Source organism: Schistocerca nitens, chromosome 2 (genome assembly GCF_023898315.1).
Source record: "Schistocerca nitens isolate TAMUIC-IGC-003100 chromosome 2, iqSchNite1.1, whole genome shotgun sequence".
In the NCBI taxonomy this organism is placed as follows: Eukaryota; Metazoa; Arthropoda; class Insecta; order Orthoptera; family Acrididae; genus Schistocerca; species Schistocerca nitens.
In genome coordinates, this window is record NC_064615.1 from 591669850 (window position 1) to 591686763 (window position 16914).

Consider the following 16914-nt stretch of genomic DNA (forward strand, 5'->3'; position numbering starts at 1 on the left):
TTCCAGGAAATTTCAAAGCAAACAAGATTCCACGGAAGAAACTACATTATTCGTCACTTTAGCAAAAGTTATTCACGGCGAGTGTTTTATCCGTCAGCCTTTAACGTAACGCAGGGCTAAAACTGAAAATTATGTGTATGTCACTGAAACACTTCCACCGTCTTAGGAAGGACAGCAGATAGTGGCCCGCATAACATAACCCATACCTCATCTTTTCTCTCACGAAACACGTAGCCTACCCCACCAAGGGTTGTAAAATAGTCAATAAACGATGTCTATTGGGTCTGCACATCGAATCATTCACAAGGAAAAGCATAATTTAACCAAGTCACCAGACTGTCCCAGCGGAATGGCTCCGGAGCGAAATATTTTACCAGTCTATCTAAATAAACTCTAAAATTCTATAAACACTCTAGAAGAACGTGAAATAATTCGGCTTGGGAAAATGCGTGGGACGTTCGTTCAAGAATTCTCTCTTAAATTACTAATGTGAGACGAGCTTCAGTGCCATATTCTTCAATCCGCTAACGAGGTAGACCTTTTGGTTATTATAAAGCACAAGAGGCTTATAGCATTAGTTTAAAGCAGAGCTGCAATCTTTTGTTTGATTTCGACAGAGATAATAAACCGATGTTTCGTATTCAGTCGTGTCCTTTGCAGAAGTGGAATCCTACTTAACCTTCTCTGATAGGCAACAACTGACCTGCTATCCTCTGACAAAAGAGAAGGGTAAGGACAATGTCACTGTCAGAGTGTCGAACACAGGTCAACCAGACGAGCTCTATATTAGGCTCCCGAGAAAGATAATGTTGTTACAGTACTAGGAATGCTTCGAACGCTCATTCGACAAACACTACCGACCAACTGCATCGATCTTAACTAAAATAAGACAAAATATTTGCACAGTTGTTTTGGAGATCGTATTACACAACCTCAGAGTGGACTAGAGTGTTTCCGCATTGAGAAACTTCTTCCCATGCTTCACACTTTGTAAGATGTACGATATACACGCACAGATAAATGTGATCTTCCTGATAGGCGTACAGATAGCAAGTTATCATTGCTAGACGCTGCACTGTTTAAAATCGCACATTACGTCGTCATTCCCTCTCGCCGAGTACAGTTTTAATACTTTCTTGTGAATGAAAGCAAGTAGTATCATAATCCCAAAATTACGTAATTCTATATTGCATGCTGTACCACAGAAAGTGACGAGCGTGACTCTTCCACGAACTTGACCTCTGAACACTCGTTTAAGATAACCTACTGCAGTAACCGTGGAAGACAGAAAACAGCGACGAATCCCCGTGGTTACAAAATGTTTTAGACGTGTAGGAGCACCACCGTATCAGGAACACTGAAGCTCATGGGCCATTAAATGCATCCTTAAGCGCGTTAATAAATTTCGGCAGTGCTGTCACAAATAAAATTAAAGAGTATGAGTAAATTTCTAGTTGTACATGTGACTTGTACATTCATTTAAATTGTATGTAATAAAATATTTTGAAAGTGAGAGCAAATAAATGAGAGGGCCGAAAATCATCGCTAATTTTCTCTTATACTTTCCCGGAGAAGGTGAAGAGTTGTTAGTATCTTGATGTGTCACGGGTTTTCACGTAAATTGATGCTGCGAAGAAATTTTTGTCCTATTATAAATGTCGCTCAGAAATAAAACGTATGAGGTTTGCCGATGACATTACAGTTCCGTCAGAGACAGCAAAGGATATGGAAGAGCAGTTGGACGGAATGGACAGCGTCTTGAAAGGAGGATATAAAATGAACATCAACAATAGAAAAACAAAGATAATGGAATTTTGTCGAATTAAATCAGGTGATGGTGAAGGAATGAGGTTAGGAAACGGGACACTTAATAAAAGTAGTAGATGAGTTTTGTTATTTGGGCAGAAAAATAACTGATGATGACCGAAGTGGAGACGATATAAATGTATAATGGCAATGCCAAGAAAAACGTTTCTGAAGAAGAGAAATTCATTAACATTGAATGTAGATTTAAGTGTTAGGAATCTTTTCTGGAAGTATTCGTATGGATTATAGTTATGTATGGAAGACACACTCTCAGACATCAAGGGACCACCAATTTAGCACTGGAGGAAGGAGAGAAGTGTGTGTCTGTGTGTGAGGGGGGGGGGGGGGAGGGGGGAGCGGAAAGGGGGGGGGGTAATGAGTAAGACCACGAAATGAATACAATTAGAATATTTAGGTGGATGTATGTTGCAGTAGTTATTCTGAGATGAAGAGGATTGCACGAGATAGAGGCCTGAAGACCAGAACAACTACGTGTCGTTGATCTTTCTATAATATTTATTCAGTTTTAGCGAGAGATGAACATAGATTAAACAGTAGTACTTCGCGTTTTAAATAAGATGCAAGGAACTGCTCACGATGTCCTGAAGTTTACGCCCTTTTGCTGTTCTAACAACATTTAAGACTTTATCACGTAGAGCAGTCGTTACGCTCTTCAGTTAGGCACCTGCTTCGAAAATATTTTTGCCTCTAAATTCACGGGCTGAAAAGACTTGACAAGTAGCAGAAAGGTATTTTAAACATCCATGAATTAGTGTAATTAAACCCTCTACATTCCACCAAATGTAACAAGTATAGTACCTCAAAATAACAAAACCGAAAAAGGTCTCCCTACCCATGTTCTTTTACATTTAACAATCCGTAGGCTGCATTTACTACGTATGACCTTTTGTAGGGAGCCACATGCCAGACAACCAATATTTATGTACAACTGCTCAATATTGTTAGAGTAGATAGCAGACTTCAAGAAAATTTGTAACGACGAAAGGAATGACAGTACTGCTATGTACAATGCCGGATAAATCCCGTTCGTCCTTGCGTGGCTGCTGATAAGGTAAACCTACGTTGTTACGTAAGATGGTTATCTGTCGCAGCGCGTGTACGGCCACGTAACAGCCTGCGGGTGTTGGCCACTCCGAGATAGGCGCTCTTCCAGCGGTTGGGCTATTCAAATCTCTAAGAGATCCCTTCCACGTCCCATGCTCTTCTGCAAACATGTATCTGAAATCAGCGTTTCCTTTTCCTAAATCCACTAGAGTTTCAGTGTACCAGTAAGTTGAGAGTTACGTAGATCATTTTGTTCTTAACGCAATTTCTGAAACAGGAACATGTGGGGAATGTACATAATTGAAATCACCTGAATAATGTGCGTCAAATAATGCAGCACTGGTTGTCTCACTCTCGAAAGTTGACTCACAACCGGGTTCCCGGGTTCGATTCCCGGCGGGGTCAGGGATTTTCTCTGCCTCGTGATGGCTGGGTGTTGTGTGCTGTCCTTAGGTTAGTTAGGTTTAAGTAGTTCTAAGTTCTAGGGGACTGATGACCATAGATGTTAAGTCCCATAGTGCTCAGAGCCATTTGAACCATTTTTTGACTCACAATTTGTTTGTTATACAGAAACGTTAGCAGCATTGAACTACTGCTACTGAATACTTTTTTAAGCGTCAATTTTAGACCTTTAGAATAATGCAAATTTGGGATGCGGCTTTTTAATTCAGTTTCCACTCTCAAAATACCACGGTTCGCCATAAGTTCATTCCAACTCAGCTCACTCTTACAATCCGCAGCTCATGGTCTAGCGGCTAGCGTTGCTAGCTTTGTATCATGGGGTCCCGGGTTCGTTTCCTGGCCGAGTTGGAGATTTTCTCCGCTCGGGGACTGGGTTTTTGAGTGCCCTCATCATTTCATTATCATTCGACAAAGTGGCGTGACTGGACTTTGAAAAGACTGGGAATTTTTACTGGCGCTGATAACCGCGCAGCTGAGCGCCCCAAAAATCAAATATCATCATTCTCTCAGCTTCACTCTCATTCTCCATCCTTATTTTTCATACGACATTGCAGTGGTTTTGTTGTTAAGAAGAACTATGGAATGTTCCTTCGAATAGGCATGCATGTCCGAAGGAACGCTGCATAATTTTTCTTAACAACACAGGCACTACAATATCACATTTATCCGCCGATATCAGGCAACGACTTTCAATCAAAATGTCTTCCCCGTTTACGGAAATTGCATTATTGGTGTACTAGTATAGGCTTTGACGCAGGAACGACGACATATGGAAGTTTGGATCTGACCGTGAATCGTGCTCGGAAAGCCAAAGCGGTTAAGGCGGCCGCTCGCGTAAAGGGGGAAATCCGGGTTCGAGCCCCGGTCTGACATGAATTTTCCGTGTCGTCATGCCTTTATACGGCCAACTGTTGTTCATACATTTCATGATTCTGATATAAGACACTTGTGGTCTATGTAGCCGGGAAACGGCCTTAAATAGGCCTACAAAAGCCATCTAAACTTCCGGCCTAGTCGGTAAAATATTTTAGTTTTTATTTCGTTAACAGTAGTTTAAAATTTACCGTGAAGGTGGTGAAAGAAAAAAGATTTTTGTACATGTTATGCAAAAATTACTTTGGTTAGAACCCGATCTAAACTTACACAAGAACAGTAACTTTGTCTAAAGAAGGCCAGAGATGCAAAGCGGTTTTAATTGCTAATTTTACGCTTTCATGATTAATAAAATGTTGTGTTTGGTGCACTGTAAGGGGCTTATGGAAACGCCGTTTAGTTCATGGGTGGTTCCTGATAAAACCCGAAAAACATGTGTTTTGGGTACCAAAAACGAGCCGCGGATTCCAAGACAGCTATGTCCAGCAAATGGCTAAAATTCTTGCAATATATTTCTAAGATACCGATCTCGAAGAGGCCTGAGAATTTTCTTGATTTCTAAGATACCGATCTTGAAGAGGCTTGAGAATTTTCTTGATATCTTTATCCGTTTCCGAGATACAGAACTAATGATACTGTACTTGCATAAATAAAACGTGTACGTGAAATCCGCTGTGAGACGACATATAAATGATAAATTTAACGATATATTATCTAGGCATTTATCTAGAAGCGTCACCTTCCCGTTTTGAAAAATCTTTATCCGTTATCGAGAGTCACCGCAAAAACATCGCTTTTGGTTACCAAAGCCGAGCAGAAGATTGCAAGACGGATAACACGCATTAAATATAAGTAATTTTTACAATAAATTCGTAAGATACCGACCTCGAAGAACCTTGAAAATTTTCTTAATATATTCATTCATTTCCGAGATACGGAGGTTCGAGGTTATCTTACCTGTAGTCTTAAAATACACACGTAAAATCCGGCGTGACGCGAAAACATAGTTTATAAAGTGATGTAGCACGGAGAAGTATGATCCAAAGTGTCTTTGTTATCGCCAGAAGAGCTCTGGGTACCCGATGTTGTACTACTGAACCACATGCTGAATTTTTGTACACGTTAAGTCCTGTCTGAAATGTAAAATTAGTTTTGTGTTATTTCAGTTTGACGAACTGAACTATGAAAATTTTATATGAAGATGACCGTGTAGCTTCTCTAGAATAAATGATAATTAATTGAAACCCTCAGCTGCCGACAGGTGTTGTTGATATACTTCGATGGGAACAGTTGAAATTTTGTGCCCCAACCAGGACTCGAACCCGGGGTCTCCTGCTTACATGGCAGACGCTCTGTCCATCTTTTTTCTTTTCTATATCGTTCCTTGAATTTGTTCGGGGCGGACGTCCGATGACACCCGTTCAGGTTCTTTGTTGATACGTTCACTCAGTTTTTTTTATTACAGAGGGCAGCTAACTCTCTGACCGAGCACGCTCAGATACCTTGTCAGCAAAAAAATGGTTCAAATGGCTCTAAGCACCATGGGACTTAACAGCTGAGGTCATCAGTACCCTCGAACTTAAACTACTTAAACCTAACTAACCTAAGGACATCTCACACATCCATGACCGAGGCAGGATTCGAACCTGCGACCGTAGCAGCAGCGCAGTTCTGGACTGAAGCCCCTAGAACCGCTCGGCCACCGCGGCCGGCGCTGAGCCGTCGAGGACACAGATGAAGAGCGCGACTGCAGGGACTTATCCCTTGCACGCCTACCGTGAGACCCACATTCCCAACTGTCCACAATCTCATACGTAATGTTCCTAATTACGTATGTAGATTGTGGACAGTTGGGAATGTGGGTCTCACGGGAAGCGTGCAAGGGATAAGTCTCTGCACTCGCGCTATTCATCTGTGTCCTCGGTGGCTGAGATGGATAGAGTGTCTGCCATGTAAGCAGGAGATCCTGGGTTCGAGTCCTGGGTTCGAGTCCTGGTTGGGGCACACATTTTCAAGTGTCCACATCGAGGTATATCAAGAACACCTGTCGGCAGCTGAGGGTTTCAAATAATTATCATTTATGAAAATTTTACTGACCCATAAAGTTCTTTTCGTATGATTGACCGTGCTCTGCTGTAGCAGGCGAAAGAAGGGAACCAGCGGAGAAATGCTCCTACCAGAGCACAAGACAGCCTAATACGCTCCTGTTTTTAGAATACTCTGACTGAAAAGTGGGGTAGCAAGAGCCTCATTCTACCTTCCTCAACGCCTTTAAATATTCCCCAAAAATGTTGGCATGCGAACACATTCGCGCTTTTTTATGCTGAGAGAGAAGGAGACAGCGTCAGTGGGAAAGACACAAAAAAGTAATAAATGCTGCAAAGAACGAAGGAGACAATGGCAGTGTGAGAGAAAGAAGGGGACTCAGTAACGGTGGAAGACAGTTGAGACTGACAGAACACTACTAGCAAAAAGTGAAGGAGAAGTGCGAGTGGCAGAGGAATAAAGAGAAGGAGAAAGAGGAATTTGGTGAGAGCCAGTGATAATGAGAGACAGAGCGTGTGGCAATGACAACGAGCAGGAGAGAAGTAGTGATTGTGAGAAGCGACAGCAGCAGTGGGAAGGAACGGATGCGATGGTAACAGCGAGAGAGAGCAAGAGGAAGATAGCGACAGTGACAGGTGACTGTAGAAATAGGACAGAACGAAGAAAACTGTGGCTGTGAGAGAGGAGACAGTGACAGACACAAAGAGATAATAGCAATAAGTTGATCTGAATGAGTTGGTGAGGATGCACAAGTGGGAGTGGATGGGTATGAGCGACTTACAATGATGGACTTCTGGGTGTGAGCGAGTTGCAGTTAGGGGTGCTTGTGGGAGTGAGAGGTAAGTTGCACGTTAAAGAAACCGCAAAATTCTTGGGAAAATTTTTAAAGGTGCTGAGGAAGGTGGAATGAGGCAGCTGATACTCCACTTTTCAGTTAGAGTCTTTTATATAAACAGGAACATGTTCGAGCTCTTTTGCGCTGGTTTAGAGTATATCCCTCCTGAGAGCTTTTTTTCTTTCTTTTCTTGTCCGCAGCTCGTGGTCGTGCGGTAGCGTTCTCGGTTCCCGCGCCCGGGTTCGATTCCCGGCAGGGTCGGGGATTTTCTCTGCCTCGTGATGACTGGGTGTTGAGTGATGTCCTTAGGTTAGTTAGGTTTAAGTAGTTCTAAGTTCGTCCCATAGTGCTCAGAGCCATTTGAACCAAGCCATTCTTTCTTTTCTTTTGCTTGTGCCTTTTTTCCCGCGGATACGCAGGGTCGGCATGGTTAATCGGATGTGGCAATGTTAGCTGAAGGGGTGGCCGGATGCCGTTCCTGCCGCCACCCCGTACTCCCCGGGAAGGAATTAACGTACCCCAACTGTCTGTGACTAGTGTAATCCATGGAATAGTACGAAAGTGTTCAGATGTCTGCGAGACGTGTAACTAAGGCGAGACATGGGGACCAGCCCGGTATTCACCGAGGGGGATGTGGAAAACCGCCTAAAAACCAAATCCAGGCTGGCCGGCACACCGGCCCTTGGCGGTAATCCGCCGAGCGGATTCGATCCGGGGCCGGTGCGCCTACCCGAGTCCAGGCAGCAGCGCGTTAGCGCGCTCGGATAACCTGGCGTGTCAATATCTCTCCTGAGAGCGTCAGGCGCATTTTCTCTGGTGTTTCGGCAGATACTTGCAATTCTGTTTTGTAGTGTCTAGCTGGTGTAGGCCCAAACACACTCTGCCTGTTACGTCTTTCATGCGATGCCTACTATCAACGGAAAGCATCCGTTTGTGTCCCATTAAAAACAAAATGATTTTTAAAACGGAATTTTACCTGTTAATTCAATAGAGCGCTCCAAAATTAGTCTAGTGAGAGATTCATTTTGTTGGTATGTATAAACAGGAACAGTAAAACACAAAGAATAAACAGTACTCCAGCAGCGACAGCACTGCCATCATCTGTGCTGAGTGCTACCGCCACGCAGCCGCGCTGCTCAGTCGCTTTTGGAGTACTGCTTATTCTTCGTATTGTACTGTCCCCGTTTATACATATCGATACAATGAATATCGCAGCATACTCATTTGGGACCGTTCTATTGAATGGGCGTATAAAATTCTGTCTTAAAAATTATTCTGTCCGTAGAAAGACGTGATGACCAGTATCTATTTGGACCGACTCCAGCAACAACAAAATTGCTAAACACCAAAGGAAGTGCGCCTGACGACTCTTAGGACAGACAATCGGTATGTATGTATTACTTTGTACTTTATTGAAGTAAAGATGAGAGTAGATACGTATACATCACAATTTACTTTTAATCAAACTCTCGTTTATTTCCACATTTTCATCCGTCCCTCTCGGTTATTGGAACTGCCAGTAATCACCTGTCGGCGAGCCCGCAGCGGTCCCGCAGGAAGGAGACGACGTTGACCTGGTTGGAGTGCCAGCCGGGCGTGTCGCGGCGGCGGTCGTCGTGCGCCTGCATGGGCGCCACCTCCCGCTGCCAGCGCGCCGGGTCTCGCTCCTTGGCGAGCAGCGCGCGCAGCGGCAGGATGCACTCGAGCTGCGGGCAGCTGTCGGCGGGGTCCTCGACGGGCGCGAGGCGCACGCCGGTGCGCGAGAACTCGGCGCACTCCGCCTGCGCGTGGGCGGCCGCCGCCTCGCAGTCCGGCCCGCAGACCGGCCAGCCGCAGCGCGAGCACAGCGTCGAGCCGTCGTTGTAGGCGTAGCAGGCCAGGCAGCACAGCATGCTGTCCACCTTGGGCCCCACCGCCACCGGCAGCTCCGTCAGCACCTCGGCGCCCGGCTCCAGGTCGCGCGTCGCCACGGCGTACCTGCGGCCACGTGTCAGCCTTCACACTACAACACGTCTCTGCTCACCCACGACCACAAATCACACCGTACAAAGAGCTCAGTAAAATTTGATATTGCATATACACAACAACAGCGATGATGGGGTGAATGAATCACTAAGGAGACTCCTAAAGCAAAGAGTTTGCCAGACAAATGAAGCTAAGCTTCCAGAACACATGGTCACATGTCAATGTAACTCACTCCACATGTACAGAATGGGCGAGTATGTAAATTATTGGAACTGTAATTCTCTCCGACAGCTAGAACGACCACGAGAGTGCATTAGCGTTGTTCCTAATCAGTGTTGTTACCAGATCTGGTAGGTTGTTCAGGTTCTACAAGGGGAAGGAACAACCTCAGTTGCTGAATTACCACAGTGAAAGATTGTTGTTGTGGTCTTCAGTCCTGAGACTGGTTTGATGCAGCTCTCCACGCTACTCTATCCTGTGCAAGCCTCTTCATCTCCCAGTACTTACTGCAACCTACATCCTTCTGAATCTGCTTAGTGTATTCATCTGTCGGTCTCCCTCTTCGATTTTTACCCTCCATGCTGCCCTCCAGTGCTAAATTGTTGATCCCTTGATGCCTCAGAACATGTCCTACCAACCGATCCCTTCTTCTAATCAAGTTGTGCCACAAACTTCTCTTCTCCCCAATTCGATTCAATACCTCCTCATTAGTTATGTGATCTACCCATCTAATCTTCAGCGTTCTTCTGTAGCACCACGTTTCGAAAGCTTCTATTCTCTTCTTGTCTAAACTATTTATCGTCCATGTTTCACTTTCATACATGGCTACACTCCATACAAATACTTTCAGAAACGACTTCCTGACACTTAAATCTATACCCGATGTTAACAAATTCCTCTTCGTCAGAAACGCTTTCCTTGCCATTGCCAGTCTACATTTTATATCCTCTCTACTTCCATTATCATCAGTTATTTTGCTCACCAAATAGCAAAACTCCTTTACAACTTTAAGTGTCTCATTTCCTAATCTAATTCCCGCAGCATCACCCGACTTAATTCGACTACATTCCATTATCCTCGTTTTGCTTTTGTTGATATTCATCTTGTACCCTCCTTTCAAGACACTGTCCATTCCGTTCAACTGCTCTTCCAAGTCCTTTGCTGTCTCTGACAGAATTACAATGTTATCGGCGAACCTCAGAGTTTTTATTTCTTCTCCATGGATTTTAATACCTATTCCGAACTTTTCTTTCGTTTCCTTTACTGCTTGCTCAATATACAGATTGAATAGCATCAGGGAGAGGCTACAACCCTGTCTCACTCCCTTCCCAACCACTGCTTCCCTTTCATGTCCCTCGACTCTTATAACTGCCATCTGCTTTCTGTACAAATTGTGATTAGCTTTTCGCTCCCTGTATTTTACCCCTGCCACCTTCAGAATTTGAAAGAGAGTATTCCAGTCAACATTCTCAAACGCTTCCTCTAAGTCTACAAATGCTAGAAACGTAGGTTTGCCTATGGAAAGTTATTTTTTTTAGACAACATAGTTGTATGGAGATAAACAGCGATTAGTTTACTTATAGTCAATTATTCAAAATGACAGTCACAATCGCATTATTTATTTTGCCGCCAACCGGTTTCAACCCGCGATGGGGTCATCTTCAGGGCAATTTACACTGTAAAGTTGTAATATTAGTAAGTAATGATGTAGGTAATCTACAAGCAATTAGTCAAAGTTACGTAAATAAACAGATTTTTATACCCATTTGGCCGCTCGGTGCAGTCGTCACCCTGCCTGTGCACGGTTGGTAACTATGCATGGTAGGTTCTCTGCATGAGCTTAAATAACGGCCAACAACACATGGGCAGACGGTAACGCCCTCCACGGTGACCAACGGTAGTTACATACTTAAGCACGAAATTGTAAATTTTAAAGTTTGTTCCAGTTGTAATATAAAATATAGTAAATAATAAATAATGCATCTATCATTATTTACTAATATTATTGTGGTGTCACCGCTAGACACCACACTTGCTAGGTGGTAACTTAAATCGGCCGCGGTCCTGTAGTACATGTCGGACCCGCGTGTCGCCACTGGGTAATCGCAAACCTAGCGCCACCACATGGCAGGTCACAAGACACGGACTAGACCTCGCCCCAGTTGTACGGAAGACATAGCTTGCGACCAGACGTACGAAGCTTTCCTCTCATTTGCCGAGAGACAGATTGAATAGCCTTCAGCTTAGTCCATAGCTACGACCTAGCAAGGCGCCATTTGTATCAGTGCTTATAGCTTCCTAATATTCAAGAGAGATGTATTCCAACAAGAGAATAAAAGTTAAGTAACCAACATCTACGTACTTTTCTTCTTATTCATTAATAAGTCTCATGTTCCAGAACTTCAAGCCCGTCTGCGTTAGTTTAGCGTGCACCTAGCTACCTCATTGTGTCTAGACTGTATGAACTAGACACAACATTATTTGGCGACGAGTAAAAGAGTTTGTATTCATTCGTTTGTGTCTTGGCTTCGCCACATTCTCCAGATGTACTGTCCGAATTTTTTCGCTTGCAGAATCAGCAGACGCAGGCGTTATTGGAAGCCCTTGGACAGCTCGTCCAGGGTCAACGTGCGCTGCAAAACGATGCGGCAGCCGCCGCTTCTTCGCTACCGCTGCCACAAAACGCTGTTGCACCTCCCTTTCGACCATATGTGGCGGCTGAAGAAACCTGGCCCGAGTGGGCCAGCCAGTTCAACTTTCATCTCGCAGCCTACAGAATTCAAGGTAAAGAGCGGCAGCCGTTTTTGCTTTCTTGTGTCGGTGTGTCTACCTACCGTGTGATAGTGAAATTGTTTCCCCGACGCGACGTAGCAACTCTGTCCTACGAAGAAATTTTGTCTGCTTTAGATGCCTATTTCAAAGAAACAGTAAATGTAGTTGCAAAAAGGTATACGTTCTTTCGTACAAAACGTACGGCCGGTCAGACTAATAGGGAGTGGGTAGCAACTTTGCAAGGACTTACTAGGGAGTGTGCATTTGAATGTGACTGTGGACTTCCTTATTCAGACACTATGGTGCGTGATGCAATAGCACAGAACGTTTCTGATGTTCGCATAAGGGAACAGATTTTGAAACTAGTTAATCCCTCCCTTCAACAAGTGATAGACATATTGGATAGGCAAGACACACTTGACTTTGCTCAGGAATCATTTGAAACTTCGCCAGCCGTGTGTCACATTAACCGGCCCGCCGGCCGCGCTGCCCGGGACGCTACACGGCCCTCGCGCCCGTCCGCACAGCAGCGGCAGCCTAGCTCGCAAACACGTGCGCCGCGTAAGCAAGCAACTGCAGTGAAATCATGCCCGAGGTGTGCAACTAGACATTCGCGTGACAATTGCCCGTCACGCCAAGCTATTTGCTTTTACTGTCAAAAGAAAGGACATGTTCAAAGTGTTTGCCAGAAAAAGCTTCGATCAGACAATCACACAAATTCCAGGCCTTTTGCTTCGCGCCGGAATCGAACCCAGGACAATCGGGCTCGTGGACCTTCGCCCATGGACATTCATGTAGTTCATTCCCACCCGTCCAGTGACACTTTAGCTATCAGTGACTGTGTTCGTCCCACCAAAAGTGTGCGTCGACGTCGCCGGAATTCCCGTAAAGTCGCAAGTGCTTCTGTACCTGTCTCAGTTCAAATTGCACGTGACAGTCGCTCTTGTCGTCAACAGGACAATAAACTTTTTGTGGACTTAGACTTTGCCGGCACTGTGATACAATTCCAGCTCGATACAGGAGCTGCAGTTTCATTGCTCAATCACGACACGTACAAACAACTGGGCAAACCGCCATTGCGTGCCGCAAATGTTAAGTTAACTAGTTACTCAGGACAGCAGATCCCTGTGTTAGGACAGTGCAGCCTTATTGCAACATACAAGGGACAAACAAAACTTGTATCATTTTACGTTCTTCGTTCTTCTACTGCAGTGAACTTGTTTGGTTTAGATTTGTTTCAATTATTTAATATGTCTATAGTAAATCAGGTCCTATCAGTGAATCAGACTGTGCCTTCCGCCAGTGTTTCCAGTCTTTGTGAAGAATTTGCAGACATTTTTGCACCGGGCCTTGGTTGCGCTAAGAACTATGCAGCACATTTGGAACTGAAAGACAACGCGCAACCGAAATTTTTCAGAGCGCGCAATGTTCCCCACGCATTGCGTGATGAGGTCGCAAGAACATTAGCCGATTTAGAATCTCAAGGTGTAATTGAACGTGTACAGGCTTCTCTCTGGGCCTCACCCTTAGTAATTTTGCCAAAACCTTCCGGAAAATTGAGACTTTGTGTGGACTTCAAGGCAACTGTGAATCCACAACTTGTGACTGCTTCTTTTCCTTTGCCCCGCCCGGAAGATCTTTTTGACAAACTGTGCCCAGGAAAATATTTTTCAAAATTGGACCTAGCAGATGCGTACTTGCAGATACCTGTGGACGAAGAATCCCAGCGCGTCTTAGTGGTAAATACGCATCTTGGCTTGTATCGCTTCAAAAGACTGCCGTTCGGGTGTGCATCCGCCCCTGCTTTGTTTCAGCAATATTTACAAACTGTTTGTGCGTCGGTCCCTACTGCTGCGAACTATCTGGACGATATTGTGATCTCCGGAAAGACAGAAGCCGAACATTTGCAAAATCTCCGAACATTATTTCAGGTCTTGCGTCAGAATGGTCTTCGCTTGAGGAAGGACAAATGTGTGTTTTTTGCTCGGGACTTACCCTACCTGGGGCATGTCATAAATGCCCAAGGTATACATCCGAGTCCAGAGCACCTCCGTGCCATACAGGACTTACCTGCTCCGCAAGATTTGAAACAGCTACAGAGTGTGCTGGGTAAAATTCATTATTATGCAAAGTTTGTGCGCAATGCTTCTTCCATTTCAGCTCCGCTTCATCGCTTACGCCGTAAAGGTGTTCCGTTCGTCTGGACGACGGAATGCGAACGCGCCTTTCGCCAGTTGAAATCGGCGTTACTTTCAAATACTTGCCTTACGCCATTCGATCCCCGAAAACCCCTTTTGTTGATGGTAGATGCTTCGGAATTCGGGATCGGTGCTGTGCTTGCGCACAAGGATGGCTCGCATGATCGCCCTATTGCCTTTGCGTCCAAATTGCTCTCATCTGCGCAAAGAAATTATTCACAGATAGAGAAAGAAGCTTTAGCTCTCGTGTTTGGTGTTACCAAGTTCCATGACTTCTTGTATGGTCGTCACTTTACCATCATCACCGACCACAAACCTTTGACATCGCTTTTTCATCCGAACAAGCCTGTACCTCCGCGTACAGCGCAGAAATTCATTCGCTGGTCACTTTTTCTCTCGCAGTACCGCTACGATATCTTGTATCGGTCCACTGCTCGGCACGGAAACGCTGATGCGTTGTCCCGTTTGCCTGTTGCTGAGGATAAAGCATTCGATTCTTCCGAACTTGCTTGCATGTTCATTGATTCCGAAACCGATGACGTGGTCGAATCGTTTCCGATTGATTTTCGTCGTGTAGCTACAGCCACAGCTGCTGACCCTGTCCTTGCGACTGTTTTGCGTTGTGTTGCTACGCAATGGCCCTTGTCAAAGTCGCGGATCGAGGATCCTTTGGTTCGCCGTTTTTTTGCTCACAAGGAGAGACTTTTTGTACGACGTGGTGTTTTGTTGTTGCGTTCCGATGATGATCAATCCCGAGTCGTAGTCCCACGTTCGTTACAGTCCTCTGTCTTAAAGCTTCTTCACCAAGGACATTGGGGTATAGTGCGTACGAAACAACTTGCTCGTCAGCACTGTACTTGGTTCGGAATCGATGCTGCGATTACCAATATGTGCTCCTCTTGCGTGGCGTGTGCCGAACAACAATCCGCACCGCCGCGGAAATTCTTTGCATGGCCGAAAGCCACTTCCCCTTGGCAACGCTTGCACATCGATTTTGCTGGTCCATTCTGGAATGCTCGATGGTTGGTTGTGGTCGATGCTTTCAGTAATTTTCCTTTCGTTGTCCGGATGTCTTCCACGACGTCTTCTGCCACAATCCAAGCCTTGTCTGCCATCTTTTGCATTGAAGGTCTTCCGCAGACTATTGTTTCCGACAATGGCCCACAATTCATGTCCGCAGAATTTCAGTCATTCTGCAACGCCAATGGTATTCACCATCTGACATCCGCGCCGTTTTCGCCTCAGTCCAACGGTGCCGCGGAACGATTGGTCCGGACTTTCAAGTCCCAGATGTTGAAATTGAAAGAGTCGCATTCTCGGGAGGACGCATTATTGCTCTTTTTGTCTTCGTATCGCTCTCAGCCCCGCGATGGTCGCTCGCCGGCTGAGTTGCTCCATGGTCGATCTCATCGCACCCTGATGTCTTTGCTGCATCCGCCGCATCAGGTTCCTGTGCAGCGGCAGACTCCGGTTTTTGCTCCTGGCGACGTTGTCTATTATCGCAACTATCGCGGTTCACAGCGTTGGCTCGCAGGGCGCATTCTTCGCTGCCTCGGCCGCGCGATGTATTTGGTTTTGGGGGCCTCTGGTGAGGTGCGTCGGCATCTCAATCAGCTGCGCCTCTGTCGTCGCCTGGGTTCTGCCGCTCCCCGTCTGCTTTCAGCGACGGTGCCGTCAGGTCAGCGCCCTGGGGACCCATCTACTGGCTCGCCTCATCCCCAGGTGTTACCGACGATGCCTTCCATTTTGCCCCATGGCGTCGCGCCGCCGCAGCAGCCGCCGCAGCCGCCGCCGGCGCCGCCCGCAGTGGACGCTTCGCTGCAGCCGCCAAGCGCCTCCCTGGGTCCCGCGCCGCCGCTCGCTTCCCGTGACCAGCCGTCCTCCGCCATGGACCTCTTGCCCGCTCCGGACCAGATGTCGTCTTCGCCCGTCGGGTGCTCCGACCACATGGAGGTCGACCCTTCGGCCCCTCTTGTCTCATTACGTGCGCATACACCTCATGTTGACGTGCACCCTGGACTAGGTTTGCAGGCGTTTCCTAGCTCCCCTCGGACCGAATGGCCGGGTGCGGGTGGCACAGCCTCGCCTGTTGTTAGGCTCCCCACCTCATCGCATACGTCAACATGGGGTCCTCCCCACGGCGGGCGGAAGCCTTATCTCACGACCGTTCGCCGATTTGCGGGGGAGGAATGTGGTGTCACCGCTAGACACCACACTTGCTAGGTGGTAACTTAAATCGGCCGCGGTCCTGTAGTACATGTCGGACCCGCGTGTCGCCACTGGGTAATCGCAAACCTAGCGCCACCACATGGCAGGTCACAAGACACGGACTAGACCTCGCCCCAGTTGTACGGAAGACATAGCTTGCGACCAGACGTACGAAGCTTTCCTCTCATTTGCCGAGAGACAGATTGAATAGCCTTCAGCTTAGTCCATAGCTACGACCTAGCAAGGCGCCATTTGTATCAGTGCTTATAGCTTCCTAATATTCAAGAGAGATGTATTCCAACAAGAGAATAAAAGTTAAGTAACCAACATCTACGTACTTTTCTTCTTATTCATTAATAAGTCTCATGTTCCAGAACTTCAAGCCCGTCTGCGTTAGTTTAGCATGCACCTAGCTACCTCATTGTGTCTAGACTGTATGAACTAGACACAACAATTATAACCGTACAGTGTAAATTTCCCTGAAGATGACCCCATCGCGGGTTGAAACCGGTTGGCGGCAAAATAAATAATGGGATTGTGACTGACATTTTGAATAATTGATTATGGAAAGTTAGTTAGTCACATGTTCAATAAATCATTTGAACGATTCTTTTATCGAAATGACGTGGAAAGAGTCAGTTCACAGGATACACATACACGATTAGTGTTAACACTAAGCATAAC

The 16914-nt window shown here is 46.0% G+C and overlaps 1 protein-coding gene across 2 annotated transcripts in view; it reads right to left on the minus strand.

The window, feature by feature from the left end:
- Positions 1-16914, minus strand: part of LOC126236655 (SET domain-containing protein SmydA-8) — a 319934-nt gene that overhangs the window by 185251 nt on the left and 117769 nt on the right. For both annotated transcript variants that reach the window (XM_049946122.1, XM_049946120.1), the window contains exon 3: positions 8615-9064. In XM_049946122.1, coding sequence (XP_049802079.1) covers positions 8615-9064 — 450 coding nt within the window. The remainder of the gene's footprint in view (positions 1-8614; positions 9065-16914) is intronic.